Source organism: Phodopus roborovskii, unplaced genomic scaffold, assembly GCF_943737965.1.
Source record: "Phodopus roborovskii unplaced genomic scaffold, PHOROB, whole genome shotgun sequence".
NCBI classification, from domain to species: Eukaryota; Metazoa; Chordata; class Mammalia; order Rodentia; family Cricetidae; genus Phodopus; species Phodopus roborovskii.
The window spans coordinates 7,211,811-7,231,123 of NW_026126525.1; the positions used below are offsets into that span (position 1 = coordinate 7,211,811).

The 19,313-nt window shown below is 44.1% G+C and overlaps 1 protein-coding gene across 3 annotated transcripts in view; it reads left to right on the forward strand.

The window, feature by feature from the left end:
* Rasgef1b (RasGEF domain family member 1B) overlaps nucleotides 1-19,313 on the forward strand; it is a 154,157-nt gene that overhangs the window by 114,843 nt on the left and 20,001 nt on the right. For 2 of the 3 annotated variants that reach the window (XM_051198637.1, XM_051198639.1), the window contains exons 1-4: nucleotides 2,169-2,335; nucleotides 13,994-14,176; nucleotides 15,814-15,936; nucleotides 16,388-16,525. In XM_051198637.1, the coding sequence (XP_051054594.1) occupies nucleotides 14,000-14,176; nucleotides 15,814-15,936; nucleotides 16,388-16,525 (438 nt within the window). In that variant the 5' untranslated portion in view covers nucleotides 2,169-2,335; nucleotides 13,994-13,999. Of the gene's footprint in view, nucleotides 1-2,168; nucleotides 2,336-13,993; nucleotides 14,177-15,813; nucleotides 15,937-16,387; nucleotides 16,526-19,313 lie in introns of those variants that run through there. The other variant, XM_051198638.1, reaches the window with a different exon arrangement.

The window sequence follows — 19,313 nt, forward strand, 5'->3', positions numbered from 1 at the left end:
ACATTGATTCAATGAATCAGAAGATCAGGAAGAAACTATGAGGTATAGAAAAGGGAAGACACATTGGTACAGAATTACATACTGTGTTCTTACCATGTGCTAGACACCCACCCATCCACCAATCCATCCATCCAACCACCCATCCATCTGTTTATTAAGCAGCATATACTTACCAATGGCTTATGTGTTGGTTACTGTCCTTACAGTGGACAGGGCAGGTAAACAATAAGCTCTGTTCCCATGGAGCTCATATTTTATCAAGTATCAATGAGGGGCAAGACTCAGTAATAAGAAAAATGCAGTGTATCAAATGGTGGCAAGACCTATGCAGGAAACAGTAGGAGAAAGGAGGGCCATCAAAGTGGGGGGGGGATGGTAATTTTAAGCGAGTTCAAGAAGACATCATAAGCCCCTTTCATGTTCCATCTCTTTTAATCTCAGTAACTTCTTCAAGAAGTTGCCCATGATGCTGTGTTCCAGTGAGTAAATAAGGTCCCACAGTCCTATAGTACCTTGTGGAGGTTTTCAAGGGGGCTGTGTGATGGACCGGGTTATGGTTAGGAATGCTGGCTCCAGAGTTGTATCTATAAGTAATGGTTCTCACTGGAGCTAGAAGGGCCCCAAGAGAGTCTGGGCAGAATAGGGAGCTGGAATGTGGCTTGGGAAACAAAACAAAAACTTTTGTCATAGTGACACCCACTTTATACTTTTAGAATCTAAAGTGAACTTTATCTTTTGTTTAGTGGGCAAGATTTCAGAAAGTAAAAGGGTAGTCTTCCAGGTTTCCGAGAGTATGCAGGGTTACAAAGGGTTTATCGGGTGGTGCCATTAAGAAATCCTAGTTTAGCCCAGCCCTCTTAGTGTCTTGAAACAGGTCCAGGAAGAGTGTAATTTGCCCTATGTCCTATGGTCTGCTTGTAGCACAGGATGGAAAGCTCAGCCATGATTTTAGGGCCTGAAGTATTGATTCTTTGTTCAAATCCATTCTCCTTCAGTGCAGAAACAGCAGAGTTAAGCAAAAGGCTCAGATTTTTGAGAATAAGTTGCTGTTGCAGGGACATCCACATATAGAGGGAGAGCATAGGATAGAGAAGTACTAGGAGGTATGAGTGACAGGGACTCTGCTAATGATTCTCCAGTGAAGGAACAGCTGATGAACTTTAGGTCAAGGTGACTCCTTCCACCCTAGGAAGGAGAGAGGGAGGGACCTTAAGCAAGGACAAAGTGTTCCTCCATCTTAGTAATGTCAATTACAGCCCCATAGGTTGCTGGTCCAACAGTGTTCATGTATGAACTGAAGCTCACAAAGCCCTTTTTTCTTACCCAAGGTCACAGGCTGATAAATCTCCAGATCATACCCCCCCCACACACACAATGGTCTCTTTCCCACTTCTTCCCTTATGTTTCTATTATGCATACAAAGGAAGTTTTTGACTTTTTATTCCCCCCCATCCCCGCCAAACAGATATTCGGGTATCCAGTGGCAGTTTTAAGTATATGGTTACAATGATAACACAACCTTCACCAAAGACTAGCCTCGCTTATTAGAGTAGAATCCTTTCCTTCGCGAAAGTTCAAACACATGTAATTTTGCATCTCTAGTGAGTGGCAGTTTCCTTAGCATTTGCCCTCCAGTAGCCACTAAGCTCAGAGGTCCCGGACCAGCAGGTGGAGGAGGCCACCGGTGTGCGCCCCAGGGTTTGTACAATCCTAGCTCTCAGCAAGTTCTTGGTGGTTCCTCCCGGATCTCCTCCAAAACTTACACGGACAGTAACCTTCAGTTCATAATTATGATAATAGATACTGTACAACGAGTCGAGCCGGTATTTACAGGCAGAGCACACAGGCAAATGAATACACACTCGGGGACACATGACTGCACAAACAGCCGCGGGCAGCCGCACGAAGGAGGAAACGCTCGCCGGAGTGAGCCCAGCCCAGGCTGCTGAGTCCCGCTGCGCCAGCAAGCCAGCCAGCCTCCGCGGCGTGGGCGGGCACGGCCACAGCGTCGTCACGGGAGTCCCAAACCGCGGGGTCCCGGCAAGTCCCCAAGCGCCCGCTGCAGGGCGGTGTGGGCGGAGAGCGGCGCCAGGATTGGCCAGCGAGGCGGGGCGTGGCCAGCGCGGATGGGTGTGGCCAGGCCGGTGGGAGGCGGGCACTCAGGAGCTAGGGGGTGTGCACGGCTCCGGCTGGAGTTTCAGTATAAACAAGGACCCCGACTGGATCGGCGGGTTTTTTCCTTTCTTCCTGCGTTCGCTGCTTCCTGGTCCTGAGCTCGCCTTTAGGGGCGCCGCGGTACAGAAGGCAGGAGGTGGAGGCCCGGGGCCGTGTGCCGGTAGGTGCTCCAGGGGAGAGGGTTCCCCGCGGCGGGATGGAGGGAGCGAGCTGCTCCGAGCCCCGGGGCAGCGTGGATGCTGGCTGCTCCAGGACCGAGCCAGCTGCCTAGTGCGCCCCGGCGTGGCTCGAGGTTCCCAGCTATCGAGCGCCTACGGAGCCGGGGACCAAGGAGTTCCCGCGCTTGCTTGTGCCGTGGACTGCCATGGTCCCAACAGGTGCGGGGCTGAGCGCGGGACCCGGGGATCCGTAGACCCAGTGCTCCGTCTCGCCCCAGTGCCCAGACAGGCCTTCTGTTTGGAGATCTTGTTAGATCTTGAGGGTTTGTCTGAATTGGAGTCGCATCCATCCTTTTTGCTTTCCTTCTAACCGTCCTGTGCACACCTAGGTTGTTCTCATATACTTTCTGGCTAGTTTCTTGGGGTATGTGTGAGTGTATCGGCTGTTGTTCATTTTGTTGCGGATTCCTTATAATCTAAGGTCTGAGTCTTAGGGAACAGACAGGGAAACAGAAGTCTTGTGCTCCCCTGGTTCTTATGCAAACTTGAACAAGTAGCCTGGTTTTTATTTTTGTTTTGTTTGGTTTTCCTTTTGGACCCAGATGAGTTGCTTTCGGACATCAGTACGGGTGATACTAATATGGCTTGGGTTACCTGGAAGCTTCGTGGGCTGACAGCGTGAGAGAGGCTCCTTTTTATTGGAAAGCCCAGAGAACAACTTCTGGGCTGTACAAGAGAAAAGGGCAAGTGGGAAACAGAGGTGTGTGTGCCTCTCTCTCTCTCTCTCTCTCTCTCTCTCTCTCTCTCTCTCTCTCTCTCTCTCTCTCTGTGTGTGTGTGTGTGTGTGTGTGTGTGATTTGACTATTGCTTTCCACCTTACCCCATCAAAATTGATGCAGTTCAGGCAAAGCACTGTAGCTAAGTCCTATGACAGTGCAGGGAGATGGGGGTGGAACTGTGTGGTAAATAGCGCCAGAACAGCACCTAGGTTGCAGTTTTCTCTTGTGAATGTAAATGTACCACTTTGCAGATGAATTCGCGGGGTCTGGTGCATATGAATAAATAGCACGCATACTTGTGTATGTATGTTTGGGTGAGCGCGTCTCCTAGGAGTCCTTCGTCAGCAGCGCCATGTGACAATGGTCAGGAACTGCTGGTGTGCGTAGATCTATATTTAGCCCTGATGGTGTCTCACCGGGAGGATAAAGGGGAAAGATTCTAGGGATGGGATATGGCTGATGTCTGGCCCAGTCAGACTTCGATGGGTGAATAATTTTTCTTCCCTTGTGAGCACAGTAGCTGGGACGTGGTATGCGATGATGGTGTTGACCTGCCTTAATCTGAGCATAGTTGTGACCAGTGTGCACAGCCTATGCAAAGAAGATTAAACAAGGAGCTTAAAACAAAACAAAACAAAACAAGATAGCATGTAGTTGATTTGAAGATCTGTGAGGAAATAACTGGTAATGTGACATTCAGAGCATAGGGAGAATTGAGTTGTTTTTTTTTTTTTTAAAGGAGTAAATTTTTTTTTCTTTTGGGTTGTTGATGTATAGAAGAAAAATGGCAGCCAGTTAAATACTATTATTCATTAATGACGGTTTTATTTGAGTCAGGGAGCAGTGTTTGAGTCACCGAGGTCCCAGGCACTCTTTGACAGAAGTCAGCGTTCACAAACAGTGCTGGCTGCCTTATCCCTTTCGAGCAGATTTGCTGGCAAGTATGATAGATAACCTCACCCTGTGTCTGTCAGTCAATCCTTTGTTTTCCTAGAGGTGCCAGCCCTTCTGGCTACTAAGAATACTGGCCTTGGACTTGGGGCATGTTCAATTCTTAGAATTTATTTTTGCTTTGCTCTGTAGCCATATGTCTGTGCTACCACACTTTGTGCATGGCCTGGTGGAAAAGAGAATGAACAGAATGTATCTGCCTTGTCTTCTTCCTAACCTTAGCATCTAATCTAATCTATTGTAAGTATATATAACTAAATTTTGCTAAGTGTTCATTGTTTGTCATAATATTCCTTGTACTGTTACTAGCATCTCATTTTTATAATCCAACATTAACCTCGCCATTTAATAGGTACGATAGGCCAAATTGAATCAGTTATATACCACTCTTCTAAAGGAAAGAGAATGGGTAAGAATACAGAGAGGAAGATGTGGGCTAAGGGAACCTATGCAGACTAGGTGGGGTGCCCAGTATAGTACAGAAAACCATGGGGGCAGCATGTTCAGTCTCCAAAGGCTACCTAGAAGAATTGAACTTGTAATCTGGATAACCTCCAAGGAGAACACTTGGAAAGGAGATAGGGAAAGAAAGCTTCTAGGCCATGCTTGGGAGAATCAGGAATCCCAAGTAAGGGTTGAAGGGAATCATAATTCTGAGGGTGCAAACAATTAGAAAACAAGGCAGTTTTAAGAAGATTTTGTGAATTCTTAAAATTGGCTAATTGTAATATTGAGGGTCTGAGGATTTTAGTAATTGAATTTAAGTATTATCTGTCTCCACTCCTTTCATTTTTCTAGAACTATATAACGAACTATATACAGTTGTCCTATCTTTTTATTAGCTCATCAGTTAAACCTACACAAATTAGACCTGTACGGGCATTGCTTATTCTAAAATGACAGTTGTAGCTTAGCAGGTCTCTGCCCTGGAGATGAGAAGACTTGGGTTTGGGCAGATGGGGAGCCCTAACAAGACTCACACCTTCTTTATGCTGCTGTAATATCTGTGGGGTGGATATAAGAAGCCAGAGGAGATGGCTTATGGTGCCTTTGTGTCTGTCGCAGCTGCTATATTTTGTTGCAGTGTCCTTCATCCATCCCTATTAGAGTGGGCAGTCCAGGATGAAGGCAGCCTGTTAGACGTGCAGGTGTTTTCTGAGCACATGGGAATGAAAAGTGATGAGGAACATTCACTGTTTGATGAATTTAGTAGAATTTTAGCATTTTCTTGAATTGCCTTTTCCTTTTTTTCTTCTTTTTTTGTGACTAATTATCAATAAAGGGCCAGAAAATTTTTATTGGCTTATTAAGTCATCATTCTTGTTAACTGAATGCCAATTTCTCTTTTACTGATCAGTTTTCATAGGTTTATGTATTTATTTATTTTTCTCTTAAGGTAAATATATACCCAGAAATAATCCAGTTGAGTTAAATTGTGTTAGGGAACCCTGCAGTGAAATTTTGACACAAAAAATATAGTCCTGTAAAAAGAAAAGTACTTTATAGACCATTAGCCTTTTGCACTTTGTCTAAAAGACAAGAATTGAAGGAGGAAAACTAGTTTTCCAACAACTTACAGTCAAAAATTTAAATGAGCTCAGTCACCATCTTATATAATAAAATACAAAGAAAAACAATCTTGGCTTTTTACAAATGCCTTTACTAAGTTTCAAGCCATTTCCCTATTGAAATGAATTGTACACAGAAAAGTAAAATATTTTAATAAAAGTTATCTCCCTGTAATAGTTCATGTTGTAGCTTCAGATCTATCATATATCTTTTATAAGCTCAGTATGGCTGTGCTGTTTAATAGGACAGCTTCTAGCCATGTGTAGATTTTTAAACAGAAATATGTTAAAGTTGAACAAAATTATGGGTTTCTCAGCTCTCTCTCTCCCTCCCCCCCCCTCTCTTCCCCCCTGTTTCTGTTCCCCTGTCTTGGGCTGGGGATGAAACCCAGGGCTTACACATACTGTGCAAAACTGTGGCCACCAAGCCACTGTCCAGCACTAGCCAGTGCGAAATGCCCCTCAGTTACTGGGCCAGTGGTGGCAATCAGACAATGAAGAGGTGAATCTTTCAGGGTCCAGCCCTTGTGGCAACACTTGATTAAGTAATGATGATCTGGGGGATGAGTTTTATTGTTCTAAGACTATGGGATAACTGATTCTCATCACAGATGGACATCTGAGACATCAGGAAATAGAGCTGTTGGGCACTGTCAGCTAGTTTATGCCTTACTTGTATAGCATGGCAGTGCCCCTTCCTTGAGTTCAATAATATGCTAAGTTCCTCATATTTCCCCGAGTACTGTAGCTGTTTTTCTAAACCAGCACCAGCTGTTAGTGCTGGAAAGCCTTTTCTCTATGAAAGACAGGGATCTAGGCGCCACCTACTGCTAAGATTGAGAACTGCAAGGATGCTGTAGATGATAAAGGCTTTTAAAAGAAGAATGTCAACATGGCCTGGCTTCTTTTCCTACGCACACATGCATGCAGGCACGCACACGTACACGTTTCAGTGACACTCCATTTCAGAGTTGCCATGTACCAAAATCTCATTTTGTGCTTTGCTAACATGCATAAGAGCTGATGAAGCAAAATGTAAATTGGCTTGTGAATGGGGGGCATATAACAACTAAAATCAGGAACCATCACTGATCCTTTGCAGAGGGAATATAGGTTCTGTCCCCAGCACCCACATTGGCTCACAGACACCTTAACTCCAGTTCCAGGGGATCTGATGCCCTCTTCTGGCCTCTTCAGGTACCACAGCCATGTACACATTAGTAAAAAAAAAAGTAAATAAGTGATCTTTTTTCTCCCTTAACTAGGAAGCCTACTGAGCATTAGGATTCAATTCTAAAAGCTGCCCATAGAGCTGGAGAGATGGCTCGGTGGTTAGGAGTACTTGAGTGTTCTAAAAGCTGCACATTGTGGAATTGCTTACGTGTATTCTGGGTACAGTCTCAGCTTTCTAGTCTTTTTTTCAGCCGTGTACCTTCTGGACACAATGTCTCCTTTCTAAAGAAGGTTGGTGGAGGTATAGCATCTCAGGTTTCACAGATGCTCTCTGAGGTCTTTCTCTGCTAAAAGGGCTTCTCCATCTGATGGAAGAAATGAGAAGATAATCACCTTTGCCGTTGCCAAGCTTAGAGCCAGCCATGCTTCAGATATCGCCAGAGGTTGACCTTTGCATTTTACCTGGGCTCAGACCCACAGTCAGCTGAGCCTTCAGTGACTCTGTGTTCCCGAGTCTTGTGTCACGTAAAGGCAGCAGTCAGTCTAGGGCATCATCTAGGAGTACGTTTAGGAACTTTTACCCTGTGTCTGTAGCATCAACTGAGAAAAGAAAGAGTTGTCTGTTGTGCATATCCTAAAGGGCAAAGTTCCTTTGCAGTCTCGACGGGAGTTGAGAAAGGTCAAATTCCAGGTTCTAAAGAAAAGCTTGTCCCACTCAACCAACACCTTTTCAAGGTTCAGCTGAGATAAGGAGAACTTTGCCTACTCGTCATTACGTTTTTTCTTTCTTTCATTCTTTTTTATAAATTGGGACACTTGTCTAGTATTTAAACTGATGCTAAAACACTGTAGTCAGGGTAGAGCCATTGGGTTTATAAACACTGCGCCCCATTGTGACACAGAGTGGGAAGTGTTTTTCTCTGACCTGCACATTTCTGTCTCCTTTTGAAACTGAAGGAGACTTACCACTGTTCAAGTAAAGGTTGACAGAGCGTCGGCCCCAGAGGAAGGGGTGGCTTTTGATGTGGTGTTACACCCATCCATACCCCAACCTCTTTCCCAGTTTGAATTATCACCTGAAACCACCTCCTCCCCAGTGCACCTGCTTCATCATAAATAACCTGCAGAAGCAGTCGCTGATTCAGACACAATCTGCTGTTGAGGGAAAGGCAGCTTTTCATCTGGAGCTTTGGTTGGTCTGAAGCCATTAGGCATGCCTTTCAGAGCCATATTCATCCTGTAAATCACCAGCAGCCTGTTCCCTTGCCTCGGGATCAATGTCAGGCTGAACTTCTTCAGGATCTTTGAAGAACATGATCTATGTTTGTGCCCAAATTAGCAGTCCCTGTAAGATATCTGTCAACTGACTTCACTTTCCCAAGTCAATTTTAAGAGGGAATATTCATTTTCTCTGCTTGGAATGGGTGTGTCTTGTTCCATTTGGAAAATTTTCCAGCATAATTTATAACCTGTGGGGGTAATTTTGGTGTCTGAACAGGTATTTTTTCTTTATTGTTTTATTAAATAAAAATTTATTTCCTGCTTTCCTACTATGCCTTCTACCCAGACTGATGCCCCATTGGGGGCAGGGAGCCTATTTCAGGAACTTTAAGACCTGTTGTTCTTGGCAGGGTTGGTGGTGCACACCTTTAATACTAGCACTTGGGAGGCAGAGGTAGGCGGATCTCTGTGAGTTCCAGGTCAGCCTGGTCTACAGAGTGAGTTTCAGGACAGCCAGGACTATTACACAGAGAAACCCTGTCTTGAAAAACAAAACAAACAAAAGAGATCTGTCATTCTTGTGTTGTCTTTAAGTCAGTTGAATTGGTACTACACAAACACACACACACACACACACACACACACACACACACACACACACACACACGCTTTATAAATAGCTAGTCCTGAATGTCCTGGAGGAAGGCTGTCTGTGGATCCACCCTACTTCTTACTTTGGAGTAGACACAGACATCTAGGTTCTGTGCTAGGCCAGCACCCTATATTGGACAGGAGCTTCAGTAATGTATATGCAGACATGTCAGTGTATTTATGTGGGTATAGTGGCAGAGGTATGAAATTCCTTTAAAAAGATCTGTGCTGACTCAAATATACCTTGAATTTCAAGCAGCCAACTTAGAAATGAAACTCTCCAAGGTGAGAATCATTTTTCAGTCTGCAATGCGTGTTAAGTAGTGATTTGAACAGTCAACAGGTTTTTCATGGGTCTCATACATAACTCAAGGAAGTTAACTCTTTTTATGTTTATTAGGTATAAATCAAGCCAGGATTTAAATGACTGCCATCATATACTCTGATTCTGAAACAGTTCGTTTCCTAAACAAGGTGTTTGGTTAGCAGGTCCCCACTTGTTGTACTGGACAGGACAAATTTTGCATAAGAGAAAAAGGGTGGACAGTGGAGGGACTGGCTTTACTTTGGAAAGTATGGGAAGGAGTAAATTGAAACCACACAGACCCTCGTGCCAGGACCTATTAATTAGTCATGAGGACTGTACAGTGAAGGCATCACAACTACAGTGAGGTGGAAAGATGGATGGGAGTCAGAGGGTAAGAGCAGCTGCTTGCCCGGGTCTCCCTTGAGGAGTCATCAGCAAGTGGTTCCTGGAGATAAGTGGAGCCTGGGGGTCAGTAAGTCTCTGATTCTTGTGTCTAGTGCATTGGATTTTGAGTTTATTTTCTTAACAATTTACAATCTTATTTCATCTTCTGCGCATCACTTTTCATTTGCAGAACCTAGTATTGTGAAAGATCTCCATGTGGAATGTGGGGGCTGTTGAACAAACTCTAACTATAGTTGTGGGTCACAGGGCAGGGAATGCTTGAGAGGAACCAAACTACTGTGCCCTATCTCCTTAAGTATTTAAAATTAAGTTTCCAAACAGTACATTCTGTACTTTATCTACCACATGGGCACTAGGCAGTTAGACTTTCAGAAAACTCCTGGATTGGCTGCTAGCTAGAGAGTGACTAGAATGAGTGATGGACACTATGTCCCATGACCTTCCTATTGTCGTTTGGCTCATTAAAATTTTCCTTTGCTGATAATCTGTAAGTAAATACAAGAAAATATCTCTGTATTTCACTGAGCCCTGGGTACAGATTGAGCCATCTACTGTACAATGCTGTTATTTCGTATACTACTTAACCAGCTGTCAACAGAACCTCTTTATTCTGGTCCCCATGCCTCCCAGTTGTAAAGAGAGTGTGCTTTCTTCACCACATACTAGAACTTTCTGTCTAGATGGAACTGTGTGTTGAGTATTGAAGTCAGTAGCTTAACTACTACCGTTGACAGTGTGATCTTTTTTTTAATAAAAGCAACTCATGGTTTTAATATTAGTTAATTAGTAATAAGAATCTATGCAGAACATGTAAAATATACCATTCTTATAGCGTATGATTTGAGGCAAAATGTTTGGATTTTCATCTTATGGTTAAATATTAGAAATTCAAACACTATTTTCAATGTAATATAATAAAATTTATACCTGGGATCTAGAGATCTAGTCCTGAAGTCCTCCCATACCCATCTCTTTGTAATCCAAGATGAAAAAAGACGAACAAAAGAGTATGTCTACCACAAATGGATGTAAAGAAGAATTACCAGATGGTAATCCAAAAAGGCACCTGTAGTCAGGAAAGCAGAGCAAGAGAAGCCAGTGGGGTTCTCAGAGCCCAGAACACTGTGGGTCTCCAGAGAGACAACTTAATGGGGAGGTCAGGAAATGAAGCCTGTGGATTGTAGAAGACTTTTCCAGCATCTGAGAGACCATAGTGAGAAGAGGGGCAATCTATGAAGAGCATAGGACTTGTACATGGCAGAAGTTCTGAACACAAGGCAAGCAAGACATGTGTCCATTGCCTGTAGGTCTCTTGTCATGACTGGGTCTCAGCAGTTGACTCTTGCTGTGTTAGCAACGAGTCTTTGGATCAGATTGAAGGCAAATAACTGCCAGTACAACACTCTTTGCTTCAACTGATAGGTGTAATAACTTACCTCAGTTAGGTTGCCATCTCTACTAGTATTTTCTTGAGGAGCCTTCAGGGGGCATTGTGATCAGAGAGAGTTGATATGATCCCCAAACGCTTTGCCACACTCTAAAAATAATGTTCTAAGAACTTTGCCAAGCAGACAGATGAATGTGTGTGTGTGTGTGTCATTTAGGGTTTGCGTTGAGGTGAGCAAAACTGAAAGTGACAGGTGTGAAATGTACCTGGGATGTGGGACAAATAGGTTTCTAAAGACTTTGCCAGCTATCATGTGTTATTTCGATAAGTTTGACTTATTTTGAGTGTATGTGTGTGTGTGTGTGTGTGTGTGTGTGTGTGTGTGTGTGTGTGCGTGCACAAGTGTGATCGAGAAAGAGACAGCCTGCATGAGGGCAGCACATGCATGCAGGAGTCTTCAGAAGCCAGAAGTAGGTTTTGGGGTTCCCTCAACTGGAGTTAGAGGCTATTGTGAGCCCCATGTGATTGCTATGAAGTGAACAGTGAGTTCTTTGCTGTCATCTCTCCAGTACTGAGTCTGAATTTGGGGGACAGAGAGTGGGGGTAGAATCCAAATGCTTATCCACTTTATAGGAGAGTAGATAAGAGTGACAAATACTTATAGTTTTGGGGATGAACCCTTGAAAGGGAACAGGGACAACCTGTGACTGTCCAGCAAGCTGTTTACTGCTAGCAGGTCCCAGGCTCTGGGTTGTGCAAGATTCCTCAGAGACCCACTTTGTACTGAAGTCACATGGCTGTGCTATGTTAGCCTGGCCACCCCAGTTACCTCCCAGATTTATAGAAAGAGGAGTTTGGATCTGACCATGAGGGCAGATGGCTCTTGTTATATGGCCTCTAACAGTCAGTCCTAATCACACAGGACAAACTTTATCACTGAGTTCCAGTGCCACACCCTCCACCCTGCCCCCATCTTCCAGGCCCATCCTTGGTCCTCTTGACCTATTATTTCTAATCAATTATAGTTTGAAATGAAATCTAGTTTCTACCTCTTGAAATAGTTTCTGTGGCTGGCCCTTTTGGATGTTTATCATTTTATTTATTCATTTATTTTTTGAGTTCTTAAGTCCTGGCCAACCATTTCCCAAGACACTTGAGTAGATTGAGTTCAGTGACAAGTGAGTAGTGATGTCAAGGAAAATTCATGCTTCTGGGTAGAGAATCTTCCCATCTCCGGGACAGGGTTCCTCTGGGGCTGTGAGAAGTAGCTCAGGTGAGAGCCTAGCATTCAGGTCCTGGCCTCTGAGTGTTAGGTTGTTCCCAGCTTCTGAGAACAAGGGTTGCTCCTCTGTTTGTCTCATTGGGAACCAACTGATTTCTAACATGTGAATCACACCTGAATTATATAATGAAAAGTGGCAATTTGAAAAGGGAAGAAATTTACTTCTATTTATACCATATACCATTGTTTGTTTGTTTTGCTTTTAATTTATCTCCTACTTCTGTGTGTCATGTCTCATTATCTGAGTGGTTGTTCTGATTATGTAACCATCCACTAGTGACTTGACAGCCTAGTCTGTGACATTTGTGTGTTATGACCATGTCCCATGTAACTGAGGCTCAACACTGATATCCTTGGGGCCAGGCACTGAAAATCCCAGTGGAGTAGTTCCCAAGGAAAACTCCCTTCCCATTTCTAGCTGTTTTCTTCTTTTTTGGAACTTTTAGAAATTCTCTCTCTGCACTGGTTTTTGGTTGGATAGAGGTCCCAACATGAAGCTATTTTTCCTCTGTACCTTTCTTTTTTTTTTTTTGGGATGAGGTCTCTCTACATAGCCCTGGGTGTTCTGGAACTCACTGTGTAGACCAAGCTAGCATTGAACTCACGGAGATCTGCCTGCCTCTGCCTCCAGAGTGATGAGATCAAAGGCGTGAACTGCCATTTCCAGAACTTCTATATCTCTATATCTTTCTTGATACTTTCTTCCTAAATGTTGTTTTCACTTACCACCTTGGCATTGATTCGTTGTTCTGACACCCTATTCCTGGGCACCTCCTACCAGAGCCATGCACACCACCTGGTTATGAGGCTCTTAGCCCCACCCGCAGCATCCCTTCCTGATAGGTGGGACAGATGCTGCAGGAGGGCTGAGATCAACCCCTTCATTTAGAGGCAAATACCTTTCAGCATCTTGAAAAGAAGGATTAGACCAGGTTGTATCCTCTTGCAACCTCCACAGCCACTCCCTGTCAGTCCTGGGCATAGTGTACGGTGTTTATTTCCTGTCAGTCCTGGCATAGTGTATGGTGTTTACTCCCCGTCTGTCCTGGGCATTGCGTTTGGCTTTCCCTCAGCTCAGAAACAGCAGACTCCACAAGTCCTTGCTACCCATTGTCCAGACACTCAGCCGGAAATCTGAGTCTGCTCTCAGGACTCTGCACTAGGTCCCCAGGAGTTCAAATAATAACCTAATGGCCTCTGGTCTGCACTGAGCACCTCCTGACAGGGACTCTTTGAGTGACAGAACACACAGATGGGCAAGAGCAACTTACCTAGGATGAGGCAGCACTCCTTGTTTCTAAATTTCAAGTGCCTTCTCAGCCTAGCTGTTGGCTGAGCTAGAGGCTTTGCACACGGTACACACACAGCGTCCCAAGCCCGAGATTTGATGAGAGGAGCAAAGGTCAAATAGCATGCTGGGGAGCACAAACATAAATACACATGCCAGGCTCACACAGGCAAAGACTATGCACTTAATTTTGGGTCTCTTGCAAATTCCAATCTTTTCAACTTCAGCTTTGGTGCTCTTCCGAATGTCCAGTGCCTGTCAGAGTTTCCTTAAGTCTTGTCTAATTCATCCTAGTGATGTCTTGATTTGAAAAATCCTTGACTAAATGAGGTTAAATACCTGGAACCAGGTTCCTCTACACCTGTTCACAAGTGACTGTAAATCAGTGCAGTGCATGTGGAAATGACACCATGCGGATTACAGTCCAGACTGGATCTAAGCATTTTGTAGTATTTGATTGGATGCATATGTACATGAGAACTCAGAGCTGTTTGGCTCTTCCTGGTTCTGACAGTGTGTCACAGCTATTTTCTTAAGTTGTCCATCTTTCGCTTTTGTAAGAATAACTGATGAAATCTTACTTTTCATGTCACATGTCACTGATGACTATGTTCTCTCTGTCTCTCTCTTTTATTTTTTTTTTTTTAGGAAAGTATGCCACAGACACCTCCCTTTTCAGCAATGTTTGACAGCAGTGGTTACAACCGAAACCTCTACCAGTCTTCAGAGGACAGCTGTGGAGGCTTGTGTTACCATGACAACAACCTCCTTTCTGGATCTCTGGAGGCACTTATCCAGCACTTAGTACCCAACGTGGAATACTATCCAGATGTAGGTATCGGTGTTCTTCTGGAACCCATTTTTTGGTATGGATTAGCAATTGTAGTGTGCTATGCAGGGATACTGTCCTTGCTGTGGAGTTGCCTTGGTTGCCAAGAATTTTTTCCAAGGAGAAATTATATAGTAATGATTGAAAGTTCTGAGACCAAAACTGAGCCTGGGGATGGGTCAGATTGTGGCCAAGTTACCACATCTGATTCCTTTTGGGTTGTCCACCACATTTTAGGCAGCCTAAATGAAGAGGTATCTGTAGACTTGATCCTTGCCTACATCTTGTTCCATAAACGAAAATGCAATTAGAGAGAGTACTGGCGCTCCTATCATATGACATTAATGTAAGGAGCGAAAGTACACGAGAGAGATAAGTTACACAAAGATGCAGCGATTTGTAGATTGGACATCCATCGGTTGGTGTTGGCTTCACTTTTGCTTTCCCTTGAGAGCCTACATTTGTACAAATGGCACTTTCAAGCCTGGGAAAGGCGCTGTATATTATCTTAGTCTTCCTTGTTCCCAGAGGTGAGAGGGGAGACAATGGAAACTCAACACCACTCGTTGATTCCTCTTAGTATCAGCAGCCAAACCAGGTTTCCTTTCTGAGCCAAGTGAGTTCCCCTCCCCTCTTGGGTCTATTGAGCCGAATTCAGAAGGACAAGAAGGTTGAATTTAGTGGGCAGCTGTTTATTGATGGCGAGTTCATAGAAATACCTAGAGAACACATTTATTAGTTTTTATAAATGCAATAATAACCTTGTTGTGCAAAGGAGAGCACGTGTTTGCTAACGGTAGTTCGCCATCATGCTCCTTACCGAGTTATCTCTGTGTGATTCAGTACGTAGCCTTTTCAGGTATGTTCCCACACAGGGAAATCTTGCTATCAAAAGTAAAAGGAACCCCTTGTTCAGTACTGTAAGTGTTTATGAACCACTGAAGGTGCCTAAGGAGGGCTGGGGGAAGCAAACAACCCATGGAATTCCTCTTTTCACTGAGAGCCCGAAACTGTTAGAACAAATAAACACTGCCTTGTTACTGGCTTCTTGGGAGACAATGTGGTTACAGAAAGTATATAGTGTTAATTGTGCTTCACCGAACTGCTTAGCCTTGAGCAAGCGGTAAGTCAGCTAAAAGTCAGCCTTCAGTTGTTGTGACACAAACACTGGGTACGCTATACAGAGCACACTGGACAACTCTTGTCTGAATGTGGGTAGGATGGGTGGGTGGGTGGGTTTTTGTTTCTTAGATATTTCGTTTTGTTTTTAGTATGTGTGGACACATAGCATTATTCAATGTGGGCAACATATTTAAGCCAGTCTTGCTTCTCTGGCCTGAATTCCATTCTTCTTGATTACACTGGGAAATGAATATGTCCTGGCTCCCTAATGACACACAGATAAGAAAATGTCCTCTGGATCATTTCAGGAGTAGACTTTATTCTGTTACATTTTAGTATGTTTTAAGGGGAGAGATAAGGTGGTGAGGGAGGAGAATTATCTTATGTTGTTTCACTAGCAGGCATTTACCAGAAGCCCCAGCCTCTTAACTTGGATGTATAGGAAGATTATGACATGCAGGGATGGTACAGATTCAGAGAGAGTGTAACCATGATGACTTCCTTTCTCTTGCTGCAGAGAACATACATATTCACCTTCCTGCTAAGTTCTCGGTTATTCATGCATCCTTACGAACTAATGGCCAAAGTCTGCCACTTGTGTGTTGAGCATCAGCGGCTGAGTGAAGGGGATAGTGACAAGGTAATGTGACATTTCAATTTAAGGTCTGCTAGCTGATGATGGTTTCCATAAGGGAACCTAGCTCCAGGCTGACGTGCTTAAGTGGCAAAGTGGCCATGCGAATGGCATTGGGGGAGTGTAAGGACTGTGGTACAGGCCTGTAGGAGTTATTCAGTGATGGAATGGTTGCTTTCTATGTGTAAGGCCCTAGGATAGATCCCTGGCACTGAAAAATAAAGTGAAATAAACCAAAGAGCAGTGAGCAGTAGCAGAGGACCCCTCCATCCTGCCATTGTTAACTGTGCCTGGCATTAATATTGAGGTGGTTGTAGCTCCTGCTTCTACGCAGAGAATGTGCACCACCAGAAGTTAGTCAGTAATCCAGTTATTTGGTGACACAGTTATTTGGTTGCTTATTTAATGCAGACCATGGTGGTGGATATCTCTGACTTAGATTTCTTTTTCTCCCTAGAACCAGATGAGAAAAATTACACCTAAAATTCTTCAACTCCTCACGGAGTGGACGGAAACATTTCCTTATGACTTCCGGGATGAGAGGATGATGAGGAACCTGAAAGACCTGGCGCACAGGATGGCCAGCGGCGAGGAGGTTGGTCACGGGAATTTAGTAAAGCCAGTGGAGTTTCCAGATGGAGTTGGCTGGGAAGCCGGACTGAATTGCCCCAGAACTCAGTGCTGCCTTCCTATTTTGCCTTCGGACAGCCCTTTACATAGCATAGATTAGCCTTTTTGGTGTGTCACATGGGGGAGGATTATTCCATCCCACTTCCAGTGAGTGTGATCTGGAGTTTTATGTTGTTATTTCTGGCTGTGTTCATGTTCATTCACGATGCCGGGTGCATCTTTATTTCATTTGGCTTCAGTCTGCCTTCTACAAAGGTGTGGCCTAGTTCACATATTAATTCTGCCTTCACTTATAGTAGATATAACTAAATAGCACATTAATAACTCATAAGTAAAAATAGACAGTCCAGACGGTGAAGGGGAAAGCACATAAGCCAGTGTTGAGAGCTAGAGCAGCAGGAAAGGACTGCTGTGATTGTTCCATTATAGATAAAAGGGAAATATAGTTGGTTACATAATTTTCAGGGGAAGTTATAAAACATGCTAGTGGTTCCAGGCATTAAATGAAAAACTTAGACACTTGGGGCTAGTAGAACGTTTGCCTGGCATACATAAGGCAGTGCGATGATGAATACAACAAACACAACAGAAGACAAACCTTCTTAGGAGGGATTTTGCATCGGAGGCTTAGCTTGCTCTTTTACAGAGTTTACAGTGGACAGGGCTGTATACTTAACAAAGGTAATTCTTGGGGCTGGGATGTCTGGACTTGGGAGTGGTACAAGTACTCTGGTACTGGAACTTGATTCAAGGCTGGCACTTAGAACAAGTGGAGATTTAAAGCAGGTCTCTTAGGTCATCCTCTGTAAATATCACTTCTGTCAACTGAGCCTTTGATAGCAGTCGCTAACCAGCTTCAACAGATTCGAAGTTATCTGAAGCAGGCCTGGAGGGCTAACTTTGTGTGTTGAGGCTTGCTGGACTAGGACATGTTTGTAGTTTCCCTGTGGCAGATAAGCGTTTGGGAACAAGTTTGGCACCATGTTGCACTGTCACCTAGAGAAAGGTAGCTGAAGTACCTGGCAGTGCAGGGGTGTCCTGCCCATTGACACACTGTCCCTCCCTCCATGACAGCTCACTGGAGAAGGGTTCTCTCAGCTCTGTGCTACAGAGGCAAGAGCTCGAGACATCTGTCCTGATTAATGCAAATATTCATACTGCCATTTTCCTAAGCTGAGATCAGTGAAATTAAGCACGCAGCTCATAAGAGCTCTGCCCTTAGCTGTTTTGGGTGGCTTTCAACTCAGGAGTTAGCGCTTTCCCTGTGGCTTTGTGACATCAGGTGGAACTCCCTGCTGTTGAGAGTATACAGTCTTCTTGTCCATTTGCCTGTCTTAGCTTCTTCCTCCGTGAAGGAACTCCCACAAAGATGGAAGTCCACCACTGTAGCCTTGCTATGTGCTTTCTATCATGGGTGACTGCCACTGGCTGCTTGGCAGGCTCAGTGTTGGCTCAGCGGCGTTGGTTTGTGACAAACTGATCAAAGAAGGAGTGGCATCCTGGAGCTGTTTCTTGTTTGAAGGCGAGGACCTGAGTCATGATCAATTTTTCAGTTTTTCAGTTCAGTTCAATTATACAGAGCTGTTGATACTGCTGGCTAATTGTTGACTGTTGCTTTTTTAGAGGTAGAAATTAGAAACCATAACCTGTTTCTTCCCAATAGGAACACTTGAGTTTTAAAGTTATTTGAAAATGCCATGTTGATGGCTTTTGGTCTTTCCTATCATGGAAATCAAAGATGGTGATCCATTCTATTTGTTTGCTAGTTTATAAAAAGATCTGTTCTTTATAAAAAAGGTCAAGCCTTCAGGAACTGGGTGAAAGGGTCAGACAGCCTTGGGTTAATAACCTATCCCTTGCACACCATGGGAGGTCAGCTGGCTTTGAAGATGACAGGGCATGAGAAAGTGTTACTAGGGAAGAAAAATTTACTTAGGAATATGTTGAACTTGGTTGGGTACGTGTCTGCCTTGACTGGCCAGGGCTTCACAGGAAGCTTTTTTTTTTTTTTTTTTTTTTTTTTTTTTGTCTGCTTCTATCCAGAATTTAGGAATTGGGTCCACACATCATAGTTGCTTGAGTTGAGTGTGCTCTGGCTCACCCACTAAATTCCTAGCTCCTTTCCTATCACCATAAATCATGACACTAACGGCCTTGAGTTAATGCAGAAGAGGCTCCCGCTGCATTTATTATCTTGGCAGTTTCCTTCCTATCATGTTAAATCTCTCATCTCAGAGAGACCTTCCACAACTCTAGTCACAGTCCCCTAAACCCCCCAATTCTTGGCTTCTGTGCCTTTTGTTTCATAGGACTGTGGGATCTGTACTTAATTGTTGGTCGCTCCGCTGGACTTTAGGTTATGCCCACTTTGCTCTCTCTGGCATCTTGAACTCCCATCTGAATGCCTGGCATGTCGTTGGTTCTCATAGCATTTGAACAGATGAATGAATGAATGAATGAATGAGAGAAGAAATGAACAGATGAATTAGGAAGTCAATTATGAGAATACGGGGAAGCTTATCCCTCCCAGTGGAAGAAGCCTGGGTTTGAACTGGGGCCTGTTGCTTCTTGCCTCTGACTGCAGGGAAGTGTTTTTGGCACCGGGTGAACCCAGGTGTGCCCTGTATATGATTTAGTCTGGTTCTTCAGAATCTGCTAGGACAGTTCCACATAATTTGGTTTAATATGCTTCTCCCCTGGGGGATTTGCCCCAAATAAAGTGGTTTATTAGGACTTGCCTGGAAGAAACATGA